The following is an 18,584-nucleotide window of genomic DNA, read 5'->3' as shown; positions in this document are numbered from 1 at the left end:
TCTTACCGAGAAGCAGCCACAATAGAGGCATTAAGGCCACCAAAGCAGGATAATGCAACTGCCAGTGGAATTGTCCAGTTAAATATTCCAAATATCTGATCTGCAAAAGTCTAAGGGAAATGAATGGAATACAATCATCAGTAGTGCCTAAGAAGGTTGAAGGGTATAAACATGCATGCCTAGTAGCAAATATTCGCTACTATAGAAGCGAATATCTCACTACTAGAAACCTAGCCCTTCTAACACAACAAAGGTAATGAATGACCTTCTTCCAAGTCCACCACCCGAAGTGTACCCCTTTCAAGGCTGCCTATACCCTTTCCAGGATTTTCAGAGCTAAGATATACCCAGAAGCCCTCGACACACACTCAGTCTTCTGCTAGTCAAAACCCTTTACCACGGCAACAGCATCACTGGCCAAAATATCCCTCATGTCCAGAACTGTGTAATAGGCCACGTTGGTCAAGATGTAGATGATGGTGACAATGGGCATGGAAATGCCAATGGAGAGCGGCAGGTTCCTATGCCAAATAAAAAAAGATACATTAGTTCACAGTCCCAGCTCTCTCTCTCCCTCAGTTCTTTGACACTTTCCCTATCATCACAATCTTCCCAGGGATGGGGCCTCCTACTGTGTTTTTCCAGGGCCTTTGCCTCTGAGATTGCCTAGGATGTTGGCTCAAGCCCTGAGGCTCTGAACTCTTAAGAACTAAAGACATCAGGGGAAAGGAATATCACATTCAGATAAAGGTCTATGCAAAAGAAAGAAAAAGGATTTACAGAGGACTATGTTACAGTATAATGACAGCTCAGGAAGATGATAGTTTTTGTTTTGTTTTGTTTGTTTTTCAAATCCAAAGATCTATTGTTATCAGGATTCCTTCAGCTTTGTAAAATTTGTCTTAAGGCTGAGAAATTTAAGAAGAAATTATGGAGGTATTTTGGGAAATCTAACATCCCCAGAGAATTGGTAAGCCTTTTAGTAAGAAAAGCAATGTGTATATCTGAACAAGCAACCTGGGAAATATGTCCTCTCTGCCCTTCCTCAATTTGAAAATCTTGGGTGCCATCCTGTCTGGTGGCTAAGAGAGACACAAAGGCCCAACAAAGCCATAATCTTCATAAAAACATCCTCGCAGTGAAAATGCCCGAAAAAAAAAAAGGGGGCGAGAAAGGGAGCAAATACTCTCAACTCATTCAGCTTCTGGCCAGTAGGTGGAAGCACCACCCAGGTCTGGGTCTCGCTGCTGTTCAGGGCTCTCCAAGGCTGCAGCACTAAGTGTGTGCCAAAAGTGCTCTTTGTTTCTCAGAGTCAAAATGGGTTTGTGGTGTGAGAATTGTTATTCCTTTGACTTGAAAATTTACAGAAATTCTGCTTCCTGGCAAATCTTAGTTCCCAGAATCAGAATTTCAGAGCCAGGAAAGGCCCTGGAGATCCTATAATCCAACCTCCTCAATTACAGATAAGGAAGCAGAGAGAGAGATGGTGGGTGACTCCCTCAAGGTCATCTAGCAGCTCAGTGAAAAGATAGACTCCAGGCCTTTGGCCCCCTGTCCAGTGCTCTTTTCACTCTGTATGGCTCTCGGGTAATTTAGAGTAATACTGGTAAAGTGATAGATTTGAATCACTGAGACAATATCACTATGTCAGAATGAATTTGGAAAACAAGGGAGGGAGGGATCAGATTAGTAAGAAATTTTCTGGAAGTCTGCGGCCTAATGTTCTCTGTGGAGATAAGGATGGATGAAAGATCTATAAAAAATTACATAAGAAGTTTCACATCTTGACTGTATTACTGTGAGACCAAGGACAAGTTACTTCTCTGAGCCTTGGATTCCTCAGCTATTAAAATGGGGCTGATAAAACCAACCTCATGGTTGTTGCAGTATGCTGCCTGGCACATGGTAGGAGCTCAATAAATGATGGCTCCTGCTTATTGTCATGGAAGTTGATGGCAAGGTACCTACCTCTCAGGATTCTTGATCTCTTCGGTGACATAGTTGAGGGTGTCCCAGCCCGAATAGGAGAACAGGGCCGAGTACAGTGCCAGGGCAATGTCACCCATTGCTAATGATGAACCCTCAAATGAATTCTCAAAGTGAGTCGAGGCTCCTGGAACCCAAAGAATATTAGAAAGCAGAAGGATTAATGGTCCATCCTTGCAACTTCAAAGAGATCCAGTAAAGGAATAGAAAAATATGATAATAAGAGCAGATAAGTGGTTTGTTACTTTTAGCAGCAAGAGTACCATAAAAGGGACAGGGAACAGAAGAGGGACATCTACAGAGATGGACTGGAATAGAGGGAACTGCATGGAGCCATTGACAGGAAGGGTCCAGGGCCACTTTCTAAGACAAGAAGCCACAAGGGACCGGAAGGACTGGAGAATAGGAACGATGCAGCTCTGCTCTGCACCCTTCCTGCCTTCTGACCCTTTCCAACACCAGATGGAGCTGACGCAGGGTAGAGGAAGGATAGGCTTTAATATGCCCAGGTCAGCAGAGGGGCATTAAGGTAGGTATTCATACATGAAACTGAAGAGCAGTGGATACAGGAGTTCATTTCTGACCTTGCCCGCTCCCGAGGGTAGAAAACTCATAGCCACAGCACTGAGCTCAGCAATCTACCAAAGCCAGTCCCCAGGGCAGTTCTGTCAGCCTTTTCACCCAAGATCAGCTGCCTCTGGGAGGCAACATGCACAGGTTAAAGGACAGACTTTAGGGTCAATCTGCCTGGGTATAAGTTTCAGCTTCACAACTTACTAATTGGGGCCTTGGGCAAATTACTTAACTCTGCATCCTGATCTATAAAATGGGGATAACAAGAGTACCTCCCAAATAAGGTTACATTAAAAATTAAATGAAATAATGCACAAAGAGCATTTAGAGGAATGTGGCTCATAGAAAATGCTTAACAGATGTTAGCTGCCATCACTACTATTATTCTTATTTCTTACCCTGGCCAAGTCTAACGATGCCTGCGATGATGACAGCTATCAGCGCCAATACTTTAGCATAGGTGAAAACATCTTGTACCATCGTTCCCCACTTGACATAGGCACAGTTGATGAAGGTTAATAGGCCTGAAAGAAAAAGAATACTGACTGGTGAATGATCCTATCACTCAAAGGGCCTTATACTCCCAAGCAATTGTTCCAGTACCTGGTCCCCAAGATAGACCCTTTGGCCAAAGACAGCATAAATGTTCAAGCTCTAACCTGCTGTGCATTGGGCACGTGCTGAGCACCTTTGTAGGTAGCACTACCATCTAGCAACTTATATAAGAGATGCAAGATGCACTGACTGGATATGCTTGCATATAGAAGTGCCCAATTCCCAGGCACAGCTGTAGGAGCCAACCGATACCTGCACAGATCAGTGATGGGTTCCAGGTGTTGACTGAAAAGCCACAGTCTCTCCCCTCTCCTAGACAGTAGCTCCAGGACCCAGCACTCTGACTCTGCAGTATTACTGCCGAGTTTTTTTTAACCTTGACAAGTCATGTTGCGACTGATCCAATGTCTGGGCCAACAGGTCAGGACGTGTGGCCAAGGACTAGGATGGGGGCCAGACTTCCTGCCCACTGCCTGCCAGTTTAGCTGCTTGTTTTCCGGCTTGGAAAGAATCTTGGAGTTGAGAGAGAAGCCTGCAGAATAGGAACAGGATTTTTCGGACCAAACAATGCAGAAGCAAAAACTACAAACATTTCCCAAGTCCTTCTATCCTCAGGAAGAGGAAATCTTTTTACCTGGATGAGATTCAGTAAAGTGTGTGGATCACAGTTTAGAGCCAGGGTTCTTAACCTAGGGCCATGAGCCTCACAAGCCCCTGAAAGTCTCTGCAAAGTGTTTCATATGTGTGAGTCTATCTACTTTCCCAAGAAGGATAACATAACTTTCATCAAAACCTAACTTTTTTTGTGCCCAAAAAAAGTTAGGAACCACTACTTTAGAAGAAGAAATTCAAGACAGGAAGCCCACACATGCTGTGAAGTTGACCAATAGCCCCAGAATGTGGCAGGAAAGCAAGTCAGAAGAAACAATTCTGAAACTCAGCAGAATGTTCTTTGGATCCCCCACCAACCGCGTAAGCAGTCAGGCAGGCACATAAAACACACCTTCCCCACTGCCAGGGTAATGAATCGCTTCATTGCTCCCTCCTTCCCAGCTCAGCAACTGGAGCACTCAAAGGATGGCTTAACAGCCCTTCTTCCAAGGACTCCAACAGGAAGGTCAGAGTCACCTTACTTTACCAACTGAGAAACTGATGCTGAGCTTGCTGGCCTCAGGCCACTAACACAGTCAGAAAATATTCCCTGTCTCAGAGTTCTCTTGACAGTGGTGTGGCCCTCAGTGTCCCAAGTCCTTCTGTTTTGATGTGTCCTGGCTTCATCACATTCTGGCCCAGAGGCTAGAGAAACCATCCTCCCAGACAGCTGTCCCATCTTCTCTTTCTCCCCTCTTTAAGTAGTCCTATTCCACTCGCTGCCACAGTTCTTGTTTCTTCTTCTGAGAAGGGGCATTCCTGTCCTTAACAAACACTTGTCTTTCTGCCTAATGAACAACAAAGCTTTACCACAGAGCTGGGCAAAAATACATCCATAGCTCCAAGCCACCCCAGTGATGAGTTAATAATTAAAACCTTAAGTGTACAGTCTTCTCAAGCACCCCACAAAATGACCAAAATGCCGGCACTTTTCAAATTTGTGGATCCACCAGCTAGTTACTTAGACTTGACTCCCCCACTGGACTTCTGCCTCCAGCCATTCTACAACACTCATTCTCTGCCATCTGTGACCTCTCTCCCTTACCCTCAGGCTCCTGCTGGCTAATAAATAGAATTAAGTTTCTGATGAGAAACACCAGGGATAAGCGATGTTTCCATATTCACAGAGGAATAGGATCCCCTAAATTCATAGTGAGCCCTCAGGGTACCCACGGGTCACAACACCACATTGGAATAGGCTCAGGGACAGGGTCAGGTTCAGAGTCAGTGTGTTGCTGTATGCCACAGGTTCTGTAATCAGCTCTGTCCAGGTAGGTGGCCAGGGAAACCTACTACCCTTTTTCACAGCAAGTTTTGAAATGAAAATACATGGATTATTCACATTTTAATCCCTACTGCTTCCCTGCTCTACTTGCATATCCATCCATTCATATTGCTCCATTCCCAACCCCTTGGCCTTATTTCTCAGTCACTGTTCCGCCTCCATGCCCTGATCTGTTTCCTACGCCGAGCACAGGTTTTGAAAGAAATGAGTCCTGTTGAAAGAAACCAGGGAACAGAAGGAATTGCCAGAAGAGAGCTGGCCCTCACCCTCCCCAGAACCCCAGGGACCAGCTTCCTCCAGGGCCTCTTGCCTGTGGGAGCAGGAAGTGGGTATGGCGAGCAGCAGCGCTGACTGGCCTCTTTCTCCCCACCCCCAGCGGATACAGCAGACCCGTGTCCCCAGAGCCCAACCAAGTACAGGGCTCTGAAGTGAAGCCCAACCTCCTGCTGCAAAGAAGGGGACAGGAGGAGACCTCGGGATTAAACTAATATGAAGTTAACTCAAGGACAGAGATGCCCTACCCTCATTTCTCTAGGAACAATTCAGTCCCCACCCAATACTGGGCCAAGTCCACAGCAGGGTGACCTGGAATCTCCTTTGACTGACCCTCAACTCAGGTGCAGCTCCAGTCCCACTTTGACCCCAGGAGGAGGAGGAAGAAGCTGCAAGGGAAAGTCACTCCCATAATCACCTAAAGAGATCCCGGGTGGATCATCAAACCCTATACACATGGGTTCCTCTGAAGTGGGAGGCTAGTTCTGGCACTAAGGCCCAGTGTCAGCTCCAGGACTAAAAGCCAGGAAATCACCAGGCTAAGTTGATCCAGAACAGAACAAAGCTTTCAGGCCCACTCTGGATCATATGCCCAGGTTTTATTTGTACCCAAACTAAACAGTCCCTTGATAAAGAACTAGTTCTTTATCAACACTCCCAACACTATAAGCTGTACATACATACATGAAACACAAAACTTAGGCTGCTATTTAATCCATTTTCTGCATCAAATACACAAGGATTATAAAACTTCAATACCTTATTAGCACTCATTCCATTTTTTTAAGAGGTCTACAGTTCTTCCTTCCACTAATCCAAAAGTTTCTTCATGATAACTTCCACCCAGAGTGCTAGACCACTCCTTCGGTGCGACACAGAATCAAGCTAAACCCTCTTCCACACAATAGCTATTGGTATAACTAAAGATCAAAACCTAACACCCTTAAGGCTTCCTTCTTTCAGGCTACAAATCCAGTTTCTTCAACCCCTATTTGGCAAATCTGGCATCTACACCATTGACCATCTGTGCCTACTTAAAACTATAATGTACCCCAGAAAAGCCAAGTTTAAATCTTGATCCAATCTTGTGGAGCCAGACCTATTGTTTAGGGTAAAAATCTTTGATTGGATTGTTTCCATGGAGATTGGCCAACCCAATTCTGGGTGTGAACTTTTGATTAGGTGGAGAAGTGACTCTGCCCATTCAAGGTGTCTTGATTAGTTTACTGGAGTCCTTTAAAAGAGGAAATATTTTGCAGAAATCTTAGAAGCAACAGAGCCAACATGAGACCCAGACATTTGGTGACACAGAAAGAAAATACCCCTGGTGAAATTGTTGGAAAACAGAAGCCAAAGCCAACAGACACCAGCCCCATGCCTTCCCAGCGACTGAGATATTCCCGACCCATCAGCCTTTCTTGGGTCAAGGTGTCTTTCTCTGAATGTCTTCTCTGGATGTTTGGACAAATTTTATGGTATTAGAACTGTAAACTTGCAACTTTATAAATTCCCTTTATAAGAGCCATTCCTTTTCTGGTATTCCATTCCAGCAGCATTAGCAAACCAAAACACCATTGCAAGACTCTCCTTTGCATTTACTGCAGGTTTATCAGTGTCTCCCTTGAAATGTCAGACACACACAGAAAACTCCAAACATTGTTTGCAGACTATGGGGGTCTCACTGTGCGCTCGTGGTCAACTACAACTTCTTTTTTTCCATCGCAAGCTGATAAGCTCTTCCTGCCTGGCCTTTCTGGGTCTGTAAAAGTGATTTATTTATAGTATATTTCCTCCATGAATTTTCTTTGAATCATTCCCACCTATTGGAAATGGAATTATATGTGCTTGATTTTATCATTCAGTACAAACCCCTTCAATTTTATGCAAATCTGATTGGCTTACTTTCTGGGGCTTTACTGAAGTCACTAATTTAAAATGTTCACCAGAATAGGCAGAGCCCTATACTCCCTCACTGTAGACCTTCCACTATGTTACCATCAATCTGTAATTATTCAACCAACCAAAATCCACCAAACTATTCTTCTATTTAGTCCACCTTTTTTTCCCGTTTTGTCAATAAGAATATCATCAGATACAGAGAAGATTAGCATGACCCCTGAGCAAGGATGACACGCAAATTCGTGAAGCGTTCCATATTTCAAAAAAAAAAAAAAAAAGAATATCATCAGAGTTTGCCAAGAGCCTCTGGAAATCTGTATGTACCTGATATTCCTGTTGACATGCTTTATTACTATCTCCTCCACTCTCTTGGCCTTGCTTCTTCTTTGGCATAACCATATTTATTGAACTCTTTCTAAGTTAGCAATCCTTCTATTAAACAGACAACTTTAGAAGGAAAATAAGACATATGTCCTCCTTTCTCTGTATCACCTATTATCATAGAACTAACGGCCTCCAGAGCATCCAACCCTTCCCTTGCTTTTCCCACAATGAACATTCTTTTCAGAGTCTTCTGTTGTGCTCAGTCATTTATTCATTCATTTCATTCTGGGCGTTAATCTTCAAGACACTCTTCTTGCAGGTTTGGGCCACCCATGTATGTATTCTTGGTTACACCACTTGTTGCCCTCTCTTGTGTATCTTGTCTTTCAAAATCTAAGCTCATCAAAAAGCAATTTGTAGGGGGCCAGGGGGGTGATGAAAAAGTTTACGTAATGAATGGTGTTGATGGTAGCACAACATTGTAAATATAATTAATATCACCAAATTGTACACCTAAAAATGGTTACCCTAGAATGAGCTGACACTCAGCATCAAGGGATTGAGAAAACCTTCTCCACCAAAAGGGGGAAAAGTGAAATGAGACAAAATGTCAATGGCTGAGAGATTCCAAACAGAGTCGAGAGGTTATCCTGGAGGTTATTCTTATGCGTTAAATAGATGTCACCTTGTTATCCAAGATGTAATGGAGAGGCTGGAGGGAACTGCCTGAAAATGTAGAGCTGTGTTCCAGTAGCCATGTTTCTTGAAGATGATTGTATAATGATATAGCTTTCACAATGTGACTGTGTGATTGTGAAAACCTTGTGTCTGATGCTCCTTTTATCTACCTTGTCAACAAAGGAGTAGAACATATGGAATAAAAATAAATAATAGGGGGAACAGATGTTAAAATAATTTAGTTTGAAATGCTAGTGATCAATGAAAGCAAGGGGTAAGGGGTATGGGATGTATAATCTTTTTTTTTTCTGTTTTCTTTTTATTTCTTTTCCTGTTTTTTCTTTTTCTGAATTGATGCAAATGTTCTAAGAAATGATGAATATGCAACTAAATGATGATATTGTGAATTACTGATATATATGTAGAATGAAATGATCACATTAATGTTTTAGTTCGTTTGTTGATAAATTTTTTAATTAATAAATAAATAATTTTTAAATGGCTAAAATGGCAAATCTTATGTTGTATAACCATAATGTTTTTTCAAAAGCAATTTCAGTCACATTAGTTTCTTCAGATAAGTTTCCTTTTCCTCCTGACCGTGATCATTTTCAACTATCTTATCAGAATTTCAATTTTAAGTGCCTCCAGGTCTTTTCTGTTTTTCAAACACTGTTGAAGAGATTACAATGTTTTATTTTCCTGAACTTTTCTGTGATCTATTTGCCTAAAAAAGTTTGAGTGCATTTCTGAGGAAACAAACACAGCAGTTCTTTTCCTGGGAGGTATAAACTCTTAGCAGTCACTTCTCCCTCCCAAGGATTTCACATTTCTCCTTAATAATAAAAATAAATTGAAAAGTCTTTATCCTTTAGAGATTCATATTGAAGCCTTTAATTATTAAATGGTATGATGTCTTGAATTTGCTTTAAATAATCTAGAAGGGTAAGGGAGGAGTAGGAGGGAGTTTAGATGAAACTATGTTGACCATTGTTCAAGTGGTTGCTTGGACTATGGAAATTCATTGTACTAATTCTCTCTACTTTCGTATGTGCTTGAAATTTTCCACAATAAACCATCTTTTAAAAATGTAGAGGTACTGCTTTTAACAGAATGAAACCAGTTTTTGGCAAAGATTCTTCAGGGAGGCTTCCACTGCTACCATATTTTCACTTTGATCGATTTTGTAATCTTTATTATGAAAGCAAAATATTTATTCTCTTTCTGATCAGGTGGTCTGCACTACATGCCCACAATTACATTACTTCTACTTCCTTCATCTTTGATCCTCTCCTCTGGTTCTCTCCACCAGCCTTCTTGCTTCAGGACGGGGATTTATTTAGTGCTAAGGGAGATCTTAAGAAAAATTCCTGTGGAACCTGAATACTCCCAGACCCCATCACCAAGCAACGATTTTTGTTCCCAAGGTAAGCAGATCGGATTACCAGAAACCAGTGTTTTGATGTCCTTCTAAAGGATGGGCTATATATCTATAGTGAGGGAAGAAAGATGTATTTCACTATGGGAAGGAACCCACCTATAGGCAGAGGGCTAAAATAGTACCTTGCCAGCGTTGGTCATTATATTTCTTGGGAAATAAAGAAAGGAGTTCAAAATTCTTTCTCTGTTACTTATGTGTTCTAGTTTGCTAGGTGCCGGAATGCAACACACCAGAAACGGATTGGCTTTGTGTGTGTGTGTGTGTGTGTGTCTTCTTTTTATATATATTTTATTGAAAAGTCTTCACATGCATACAGTCCCTACATAGTGTAAAATCAGTAGCTCACAATATCATCACATAGTTGTGCACTCATCACCATGATCATTTTTAGAACATCTGCATCACTCCAGGAAAAGAAGTAAAGACAAAAAATAAAAAATTCATAGATCCCATACCCCTTACCCTTCCTTCTCATTGATCACAAGTATTTCAGTCTACACAAATTTTTACCCCTTATCCCCTTCATTATTTATTTTTTATCCTTACTTTTTAACTCATCTGTCCATACCCTAGATAAAGGGAGCATCAGACACAAGGTTTTCATGATCACATGGTCACATTATAAAGGCTATATGGTTATACAATTGTCTTCAAGAATCAGGGCTACTGGAACACAGTTCAACAGTTTCAGGGACTTCCCTCCAGCCACTCCAATATGTTATAAACTAAAACGGGATATCTATCTAATTCCTAAGAATAACCTCCAGGATAACATCTCTATTCTATTTGAAGTCCCTCAGCCCCTGAACCTCACTCTGACTCATTTCTTTCTACCCTCTTTTGGTCGAAAAGGCTCACTCAATCCCATGATGCCAGGTCTTGGCTCATCCTTGAAGTCCTGTCCCATATTGCCAGGGAGATTTATATCCCTGGGAGTCATGTCCCATGCAGGGGTAGGGCAGTGAGTCTACCTGCCAAGTTGGCTTAGAGAGAGATGCCACATTTGAACAACAAAAGAGGCTCTTTGGGGCTGACTCCTAGGAACAACCAAAAGTTGTTCTCCCCAAGAAGAGAGAGACAAGCTCCATCAGGGCAAACCTCAAGGTCGAGGGCTCAGCCCATTGCATTGGTTGCCCCCATTGCTTGCAAAAATAACGGATTGGCTTTTAATAAAAGGGGATTTATTTTGTTAGTTCTTCAGAGGAAAGGCAGCCAACTTTCCACTAAGGGTCTTTCTTACGTGGGAAGGCACAGGATGGTCTCTGCTGGCCTTCTCTCCAGGCCCCTGGGTTCCAACAACTTTCCCCGGGGTGACTTCTTTCTGCATCTCCAAAGGCCTGGGCTGAGCTGCGAGTGCTGAGATGAGGAATTCCGAGCTGTTTGGCTGTGCTACGTTGTGCTCTCTCGTTTAAGCACCAGCCAATTAAGTTAAATGTCCTTCATTGCAGCAGGCACCCCTCCTAGCCAACTGCAGATGTAAATCAGCAACAAATGAGGTTCACGTACCATTGGCTCATGTCTGCAGCAACAGAACTAGGTGCCTTCACCTGGCCAAGTTGACAACTGAATCTAACTACCACACTTGGTGTACTAAAATTTCCCTCTCACTGCAATTCAGAGAATCAAAATATGACCTTCCCAGCTAGGGCAGGCATTGCCTATTACATCAGAGCCTGATACAAGTACATATCTCTTTGATGTACTACATCAGTCCCAGTTCTTTCTAGCAAATGTGTCTTTTGAACAAGATATATCCTTTGACTGCCATATTCCAATCAAATATCAGTGATAGTTATGAAATTGTTTAGCCCTTGTAGTAAAATGGAAAATGTGTTTATTTACTTTATTTTGAATGTTTGTTGATGTGAGCCCAAAAACATTAATCTCAACCCTCTTTCCCATTTTCTCCAGACGCATTACTGAGCAATTTTTCCACTTTTATTCTCCTTTCTATATAATTCCTGATAGCTTCTAAACTATTTAGATTTCTACTTTTATCTGAACATTTTTTTCCTTTCCATCCAAATTTCAGTTTAAACAGTATTAAACGCATCCCTCCTAATCCCTATGAAATGTGCTCCATCCTTTCCAGAAGCCTACCTTTCTGGTGTCCTGGCATTTACAGTCAGGTGCTGTCTTCTGTGTTCACTTTTTTCTTTTACGTACATAGCCGTCAACTGACGGAGATGAAAATTCTACCTGTCACACAGTTCGCTACTTTGAACTTCAAAGTCACGAGTGACACATCTTGAGTGTCTTCTTGAGATGACTAGTGATGTCATCCATCCCACAGCAATCAGCAGAAGTGCAGCACAGTCCGTGTGTTTAACTGGTGTAAGCAAGCTCTTTGTCACGTGTTTCTCAAAAAATCCACATGTCTCTGCGTTGGGCTGGGTCTGCTTATACTCAGAGTCATGCTGTGGAGATGGGGCAGCCAAGTCTCTGAGACCCTGACATCTCCCGAGTACTCTACAGCTTCTATTTCCTCAGAAGGTCCAGATTCATACTTTCTAAGAAAAACCTCATACCCACTTGCTAAACCCAGAATTTTCAAGTTTATTCTTCCTCCTTTTCTCTGCTGTATCCCATTTTTGGTTAGCTTGTTTTGTCTAATGCTGGCTTGGGATACTCTCTACACCTTAAGATCGCTTTTTCTTCCTGGTTTCCTTGATGTATTATTTCTTCCATGCTTTCTAGGTTGCTATTCTTTCTCCCAAGTAGCAGATGGTCCTTAAACGCTTACCTCTTCTGGCTAGAGAGCCATTTCGCTTACTCAGGCATCATGGGTGAGAGCCTCTGGGGAGACAAAGCCAAGCACGAACCCTATGGGTCACTGGATCAGATTCTTCCTGCTCTCCTTCCTAGAACTCAGTCAGCACTTTCATCCCTGCAGCCCTGCACTACACTGAGGGAGCAAGCAGGCAGTTGTGTAGAAGGCTCTGATATTAAACAGCCCCATCTGCTCCCTTCTCAAAGCCTGTCAGTCCTTGTTAATCTGATCCTTATTGGTTTACTCAACTACATGGGCCTCAAGCCTGAGTGAGCATCAGAACTGCCTGAAGCATTTGTTAGCCTACAATGTCGGACCTCCGTCCCCAGAAGTTGATTCAGGAAGTCGGAGATGGGACTTTGCAGGGGAGCCTGATGATCTCCCTGTTCTGGGCATGCTTCCTAGTACAATCACTAAACAAAATAACCATATACAGAACAACCTTGATCAGAATGAACCTAAATTCTTAACTCAGGACTCCTCTACCCTGGTTGCAAAGTGGCATCATTTGACAGCTCTAACAAATTCCAGTGCTCAGGTCAATGAAATTACTGGCATGTTTTTTAAGCTCCCCAGGGGATCCTGAAGCATGGCGATAATTGACAATCTCTCTTCCCACCTCCTGCGATGCAAAGACCCTATCAATTACCCACAGCAGCAATGCTTCTGCTTTCTCAATTCTCACTCTCCAAGCCAATTCCCTTTCTTGCACCCAGTGGTTCAGATTTATTTTGTCAAAAGGGAGGGAGGAACACGTGAGTGTTTTTTTTTAACTCTAAGGTGATTCCAATGAGCAGCCAGCGTTGGGACCAGCTATCCCCATCTCCTTCCCCAACCACGTCTAATATCCTAGACTAATCCTCTCAACTTTTTCTGAAGCAGAGAGAAAGGAAACAGAGAAAGGAGGTGAATCCTCAAAAAGCCTTGAAGATCAGACCGGCACAGGGCTCTACACCTTCACTGCTAGCAAAGAATTTGTTTCAAAGTTCACACAGACCCCCTTAGAAAGAGTCCACAGGCTGAACACCAGTCCATTTGTTGACGTCAGTGCAAAGTATGAAATGTTAAGCTTCCTTACCTCCAACTATAAGATGGCTCTTGGGAACAACCCTCTGAGAGAGGTAACTAGCTTCCAAGTAGAAAGTTCAAAGGGCAAAAAAATCAGTTGAGGGGCGAGCATCTGGCTGTTCTACTTCGTTAGCCACAAGTACATGAGTCATTCTGATACCAAGAGAAGCTGACTGAGGACATGTGGCCAAAGCTCTCAGACAGACACACAGAGATCTGAAGTCCTTGACAGTCCACAAGACTTAGGATGAGCTGTTTACTGCACCTTCACCCTGCCTAGTTCCCACAGCATCCCATCATCTCTCTGAAAGCCAAAAGCATTTAATGCCCTTCTCAGCCAAGTTGAATCTGGAACCATTATCTTCTGTTCATTTATACAGCCAAACTTTATTGAAGCACCTACTACAAGTGAAGTGTCAGTGACACAGAGAATCAGCTTGATCCCTAAAGAAAAGTACCATATTCGCAAGGGGCTCTTAATAAGTGTCACCGGCTGACTGCTACAGTGTGCAGACAAGATACAGGAGGTAAGAACTTCCAGAATGATGGCAGAGTAGGACGCTGCAGGGCTCACTCATCTAACAGCTAGTGGACAGGCAGAAACTGTCCAGAACAACTCTTCTGGGGCTCCAGACACCAGGGGAGCATTTTTTTGAGCAGGATGAAAAGACTGAGAAACTGAGGTGCAGAACCGTAATTCACTCAGCCACAGCTCCTGGTGCCTATCCGCCCCCCACCAAAGCAAGTGGCTCCAGGTCTGTCTGGTCCCTGCCTGGAGGCTGCTGCAGACTCCGGAGAGCGGCAGAAGTCCTCCTCCCCAGGAAAAGAGGGAGACACAGCCCAGTACTGGTCCAGATAATGGCTGGTGAATTTAGACCACTGGGTCTCACTGCTTTAGCACATCCTGGGCAGGCACCATGGCACCACTGTTCCCACCTAGGTCAGAAGCGGAGCCAGCAGAGGACTAAAATTATCCTGCCTGTTTAGCACTGTGGGCCATAGATTGCCAAGGATTGCCATCTGCTGGGCAGGCCAGGAAAGCACAGCCTTGGGGAACTGAAAAAAAAATAGACTTTTTTGGCATCTTTCTTGAACCTCTCTCCAGGGTCCTTGGCAATTGGTTTGCACCCCTTATATGGGTCCCTGGACTTGTTTTTGGCTGGGAAATACAGACAAACCAAGTGTCAAAGAAAAGCCTTATGCAGCTAGGTGAGTGAACCTTAAGGACAGTATATTGAATGAAATGGCAGAAACAAAAAGAAAAATAGTACCATGCCTCCCTCATATGGACTAACTGTAATATACAAATTCAAAAGAACTGAAGTCAAGAGCATAAGATATCAGGTTGGAGCCTATTGTAAAGTGCCCCAGATTGTAAGCTCTTACAACAGAAACAAATATTTAAGAGTTATAATAGATAGTTCTAAATTCTGAGGTACTCAGCTATTGGTATATAACTTGGTCGTTCCCTGAAACTCTGGGAATGTATGTGACACCTGAGACTCAGAGTTAGATCACTAAAGCTATGAAAGTCAGCATTACCCCATGCAGCAACTATTTAAAAAGTTGACAAAGTGATCAGACTTCATCTAGAGATATAAATAAAGCTGATCTGGATAGGACTAAGGTAAATCTGAATACTGGTAAAGGGTGATACAGGGCCCATATTTTCAAACTTCACCTTCTGTGCAAAACCAAAGGGAGAGATGTTTTTTTGGTGCAAAATTTTTATTTTGGGTAGCACATTATCTAATTTAATTTGCATGGTCAGTTTACTTGAACACCATAATAATATGGAATCTTGAACAGGGCATGAGATCTTGTTAGTTTGTACCGGTTAGTGTGATGTCCCGATACAGCCCAGAGTAATTTGGGCAGAGAATAAAAAAGTATTTGCAAAGTACCCTCGAGATACTGGGGAGAAAGGAGGAAATATTCAACTTCCCCATCTGGGGAATTCCTGATATTCTTGCAAGCAGTGGGGACAACAAATTCAATGGGCTGAGCCCTCAATCTTGGGGTTCGCCCCTATGAAGCTTATTCCTGCAAAGGAAAAGCTAAGCCTACTGATAATTATGCCTGAGGCTTATACCCAGAAAACCTCTTTTGTTGCTCAGATGTGGCTTCTCTTTCTAAACCAACTGAGCAGATGAACTCACTGCCCTCCCCCCCATTATGTGGGACATGACTCCCAGGGATGTAAATCTCTCTGGCAACATGGGACCTGACTCCCAGGCATGAGCCAGGACCCAGCATCGTGGGAATGAGAAAACCTTCTTGAAAAAAAGGCAGAAGAGAGAAATGAGGCAAAATAAAATCTCAGTGGCTGAGAGATTTCAAAGTGAAGAGGTTATCCTAGAGGCTAGTCTTACACATTATATAGATAACCCTTTTTAATTTATTGTGTATTGGAGTGGCTAGAGAGAAGTACCTGAAGCTGTTGAACTGGATTCCAGTAGCCTTGATTCTTGAAGAGGACTGTATAACTATACAGCCTTTACAATGTGACCAGGTGATTGTGAAAACCTTGTGTGTCTGATGTTCCTGTTATCCAGGGTATGGACAGATAAGTAAAAATAAATAAATAAATAAATAAGGATAAAAAATAAATAAACAATAGTGGGAGTTAAAGGGTAAAAAATTGGGTACATTGAAATACTGCCAGTCGATGAGAGGGTGGGGTAAGGGGTATGGAATGTATGAGTTCTTTTTTTTCATTTTATTTCTTTTTCTGGGGTGATGCAAATGTTCTGAAAATGATCATGGTGAAGAATTCACAACTATATGATGATACTGTGAAATATTTATTGTATAATATGGTTTCATGGTAAGTGTGTAGATATTTCTCAATAAAAATTGTTTTTTATTTTTTAATGTAAGTAGACAAAAAATAAAAGACACTGGGTGAGTATAAAGAAGAATTCAAAAGCATGCAAACTTATGGGAATGAGATTAAAAATACACTAGAGGGTGGGCCTCGGTGGCTCAGCAGGCAGAGTTCTCACCTGCTATGCCAGAGACACAGGTTCGATTCCTGGTGCCTGCCCATGCAAAAAAAAATAAAATAAAATACACTAGAGGCATACAACAGCAGACTGGAACATACAGGAGAAAGGATCAGCAAGCTATCAAGACAGGATATCCAAACTCGGACCAAAAAAACAGAGAAAAGAATAGGAAGAAATGAGCCAGGTCTCAGGAAATTGAATGACAGGTATGAAGCATACAAACATATGTGCCATGGGTGTCCCAGAAGAAGAGAAGGAAGGGAAAAGGGGAAGGAAGAATATTTGAGAAAATAATGGCTAACGCTTACCCAACTTTTATGAAAGGTATAAAGATACCACAAGAAAAGGAAATTACAGACCAATAACACAAATGAGCAGAGGTGCAAAAATTAAAAAATATTTTCAAACTGAATCCAACAGCACATTAAAAGAATTATACACCATGACCAAGTGAGCTTTATTCCAAGCATGTGAGGGTAGTTCAACACGAGAAAACTAATTAATGTAATATACCACATTAAATCAAAAGGGAAAAACCACATAATCATATCAATTGACACAGAAAAGGCATTGGACAAAATATAGCATCTTTTCTTAATAAAAACACTTCAAAAGATAGGAATCAAAGGAAACTTCCTCAACATGATAAAGGACATATATGAAAAACCCACAGCTAACATTGTACTCAATGGTGAAAGACTGAAAGGTTTCCCTCTAAGACCAGAAACAAAACAAAGATGCCCACTGCCACCACTGTTATTCAACATTGTGCTAGAAGTTCTAGCTAGAGCACTTAGGCAAGAAAAAGAAATAAAAGGCATCCAAATTAAACGGGAAGAAGTAAAACCTTCATTGTTTGCAGATGATATGATATATATTTAGAAAGTCCCCCCAAAAAAATCTATGACAAAGCTACTAGAGCCAATAGATAAGTTCAGCAAAATGGCAGGATATAAAATTGACATGCAAAAATCAATAAAGTTTCTATACATTAGTAATGAGCAATCTCAAGAGGAACTCAAGAAAAAAATTCCATTTACAATAGCAACTAAAGGAATCAAACATCTAGGAATAAATTTAATCAATGATGTAAAGGACCTATATTCAGAAAAACTACAAAATATCATAAAAAGAAATCAGAGAAGACCTAAATAAATGGGAGGACATTAGGTGTTCATGGATTGAAAACTAAATATCATTAAGATGTCAATTCTACCAAAAATGAGTTACAGATTCATCACAATCACAATCAAAATTCCAACAGCCTTACTTTTCAAAGATGGAAAAGCCAGTTATCATACATTTGGAAGGGTAAGGGGCCCAAAAAACTAAAAACATTTTGAAAAGGAAGAACAAAGTTAGAGGACTCACACTCCTGACTTTAAAGCATATTACAAAGCTACAGCGGTCAAAACAGAATGTAGTGGCATAAAGATAATATATATTGATCAATGGCACCAAACTGAGAGTTCAGAAATAGACCTCCACATTTATGGTCAGTTGATTTTTGACAAGGCTGCCAAATCCATTCAATTTAAACAGAACAGTCTCTTCAACAAATGCTTCTGAGAGAACTGCATATCCATATGTTCTAGTTTGCTAGCTGCTGGAATGCAATATACCAGAAACGGAATGGCTTTTAAAAGGGGAATTTATAGTTTTAAGGCCGAGAAAATGTCTCAGTTAAAGCAAGTCTATAGAAATGTCCAATCAAAGGCATCCAGGGAAAGATACCTTGATTCAAGAAGGCCAATGAAGTTCAGATTCTCTCTCTCAAGTGAGAAGGCACATGGTGAACAGGGTCAGGGTTTCGCTCTCATCTGGAAAGGCATGTGGTGAACACAGCATCATCTGCTAGCTTTCTCTCCTGGCTTCCTTTCATGAAACTCCCCGGGATGTGTTTTCCTTCTTCATTTCCAAAGATCGCTGGCTGAGGGACTCTCTGCTTCTCATGGCTATGTGTTCTGCTCTCTCAGGATCTCCCATTCTTCAAAATGTTTCCTCTTTTATAGGACTCCAGAAACTAATCAAGAACCACCCAAATGGGTGGAGATACACCTCAACCTAATCCAG

At 41.9% G+C, this 18,584-nt stretch overlaps 1 protein-coding gene and 1 pseudogene across 11 annotated transcripts in view; one reads left to right on the top strand and one right to left on the bottom strand.

Annotated features, from left to right (window-relative positions):
• The window catches only part of SLC7A7 (solute carrier family 7 member 7), a 57,935-nt gene that overhangs the window by 2,593 nt on the left and 36,758 nt on the right, over positions 1–18,584 (bottom strand). For all 11 annotated transcript variants that reach the window (XM_077127213.1, XM_077127214.1, XM_077127215.1 and 8 more), the window contains 4 exons: positions 2,958–3,083; positions 1,969–2,113; positions 398–521; positions 7–110 (listed from right to left, as the gene is read on the bottom strand). In XM_077127213.1, coding sequence (XP_076983328.1) covers positions 7–110; positions 398–521; positions 1,969–2,113; positions 2,958–3,083 — 499 coding nt within the window. The remainder of the gene's footprint in view (positions 1–6; positions 111–397; positions 522–1,968; positions 2,114–2,957; positions 3,084–18,584) is intronic.
• On the top strand, positions 7,392–7,484 carry LOC143656633 (U6 spliceosomal RNA; annotated as a pseudogene).

The sequence above is a fragment of the Tamandua tetradactyla genome, chromosome 14, assembly GCF_023851605.1.
Source record: "Tamandua tetradactyla isolate mTamTet1 chromosome 14, mTamTet1.pri, whole genome shotgun sequence".
NCBI lineage: Eukaryota > Metazoa > Chordata > Mammalia > Pilosa > Myrmecophagidae > Tamandua > Tamandua tetradactyla.
This window is presented reverse-complemented; position numbering and strand designations above follow the sequence as displayed.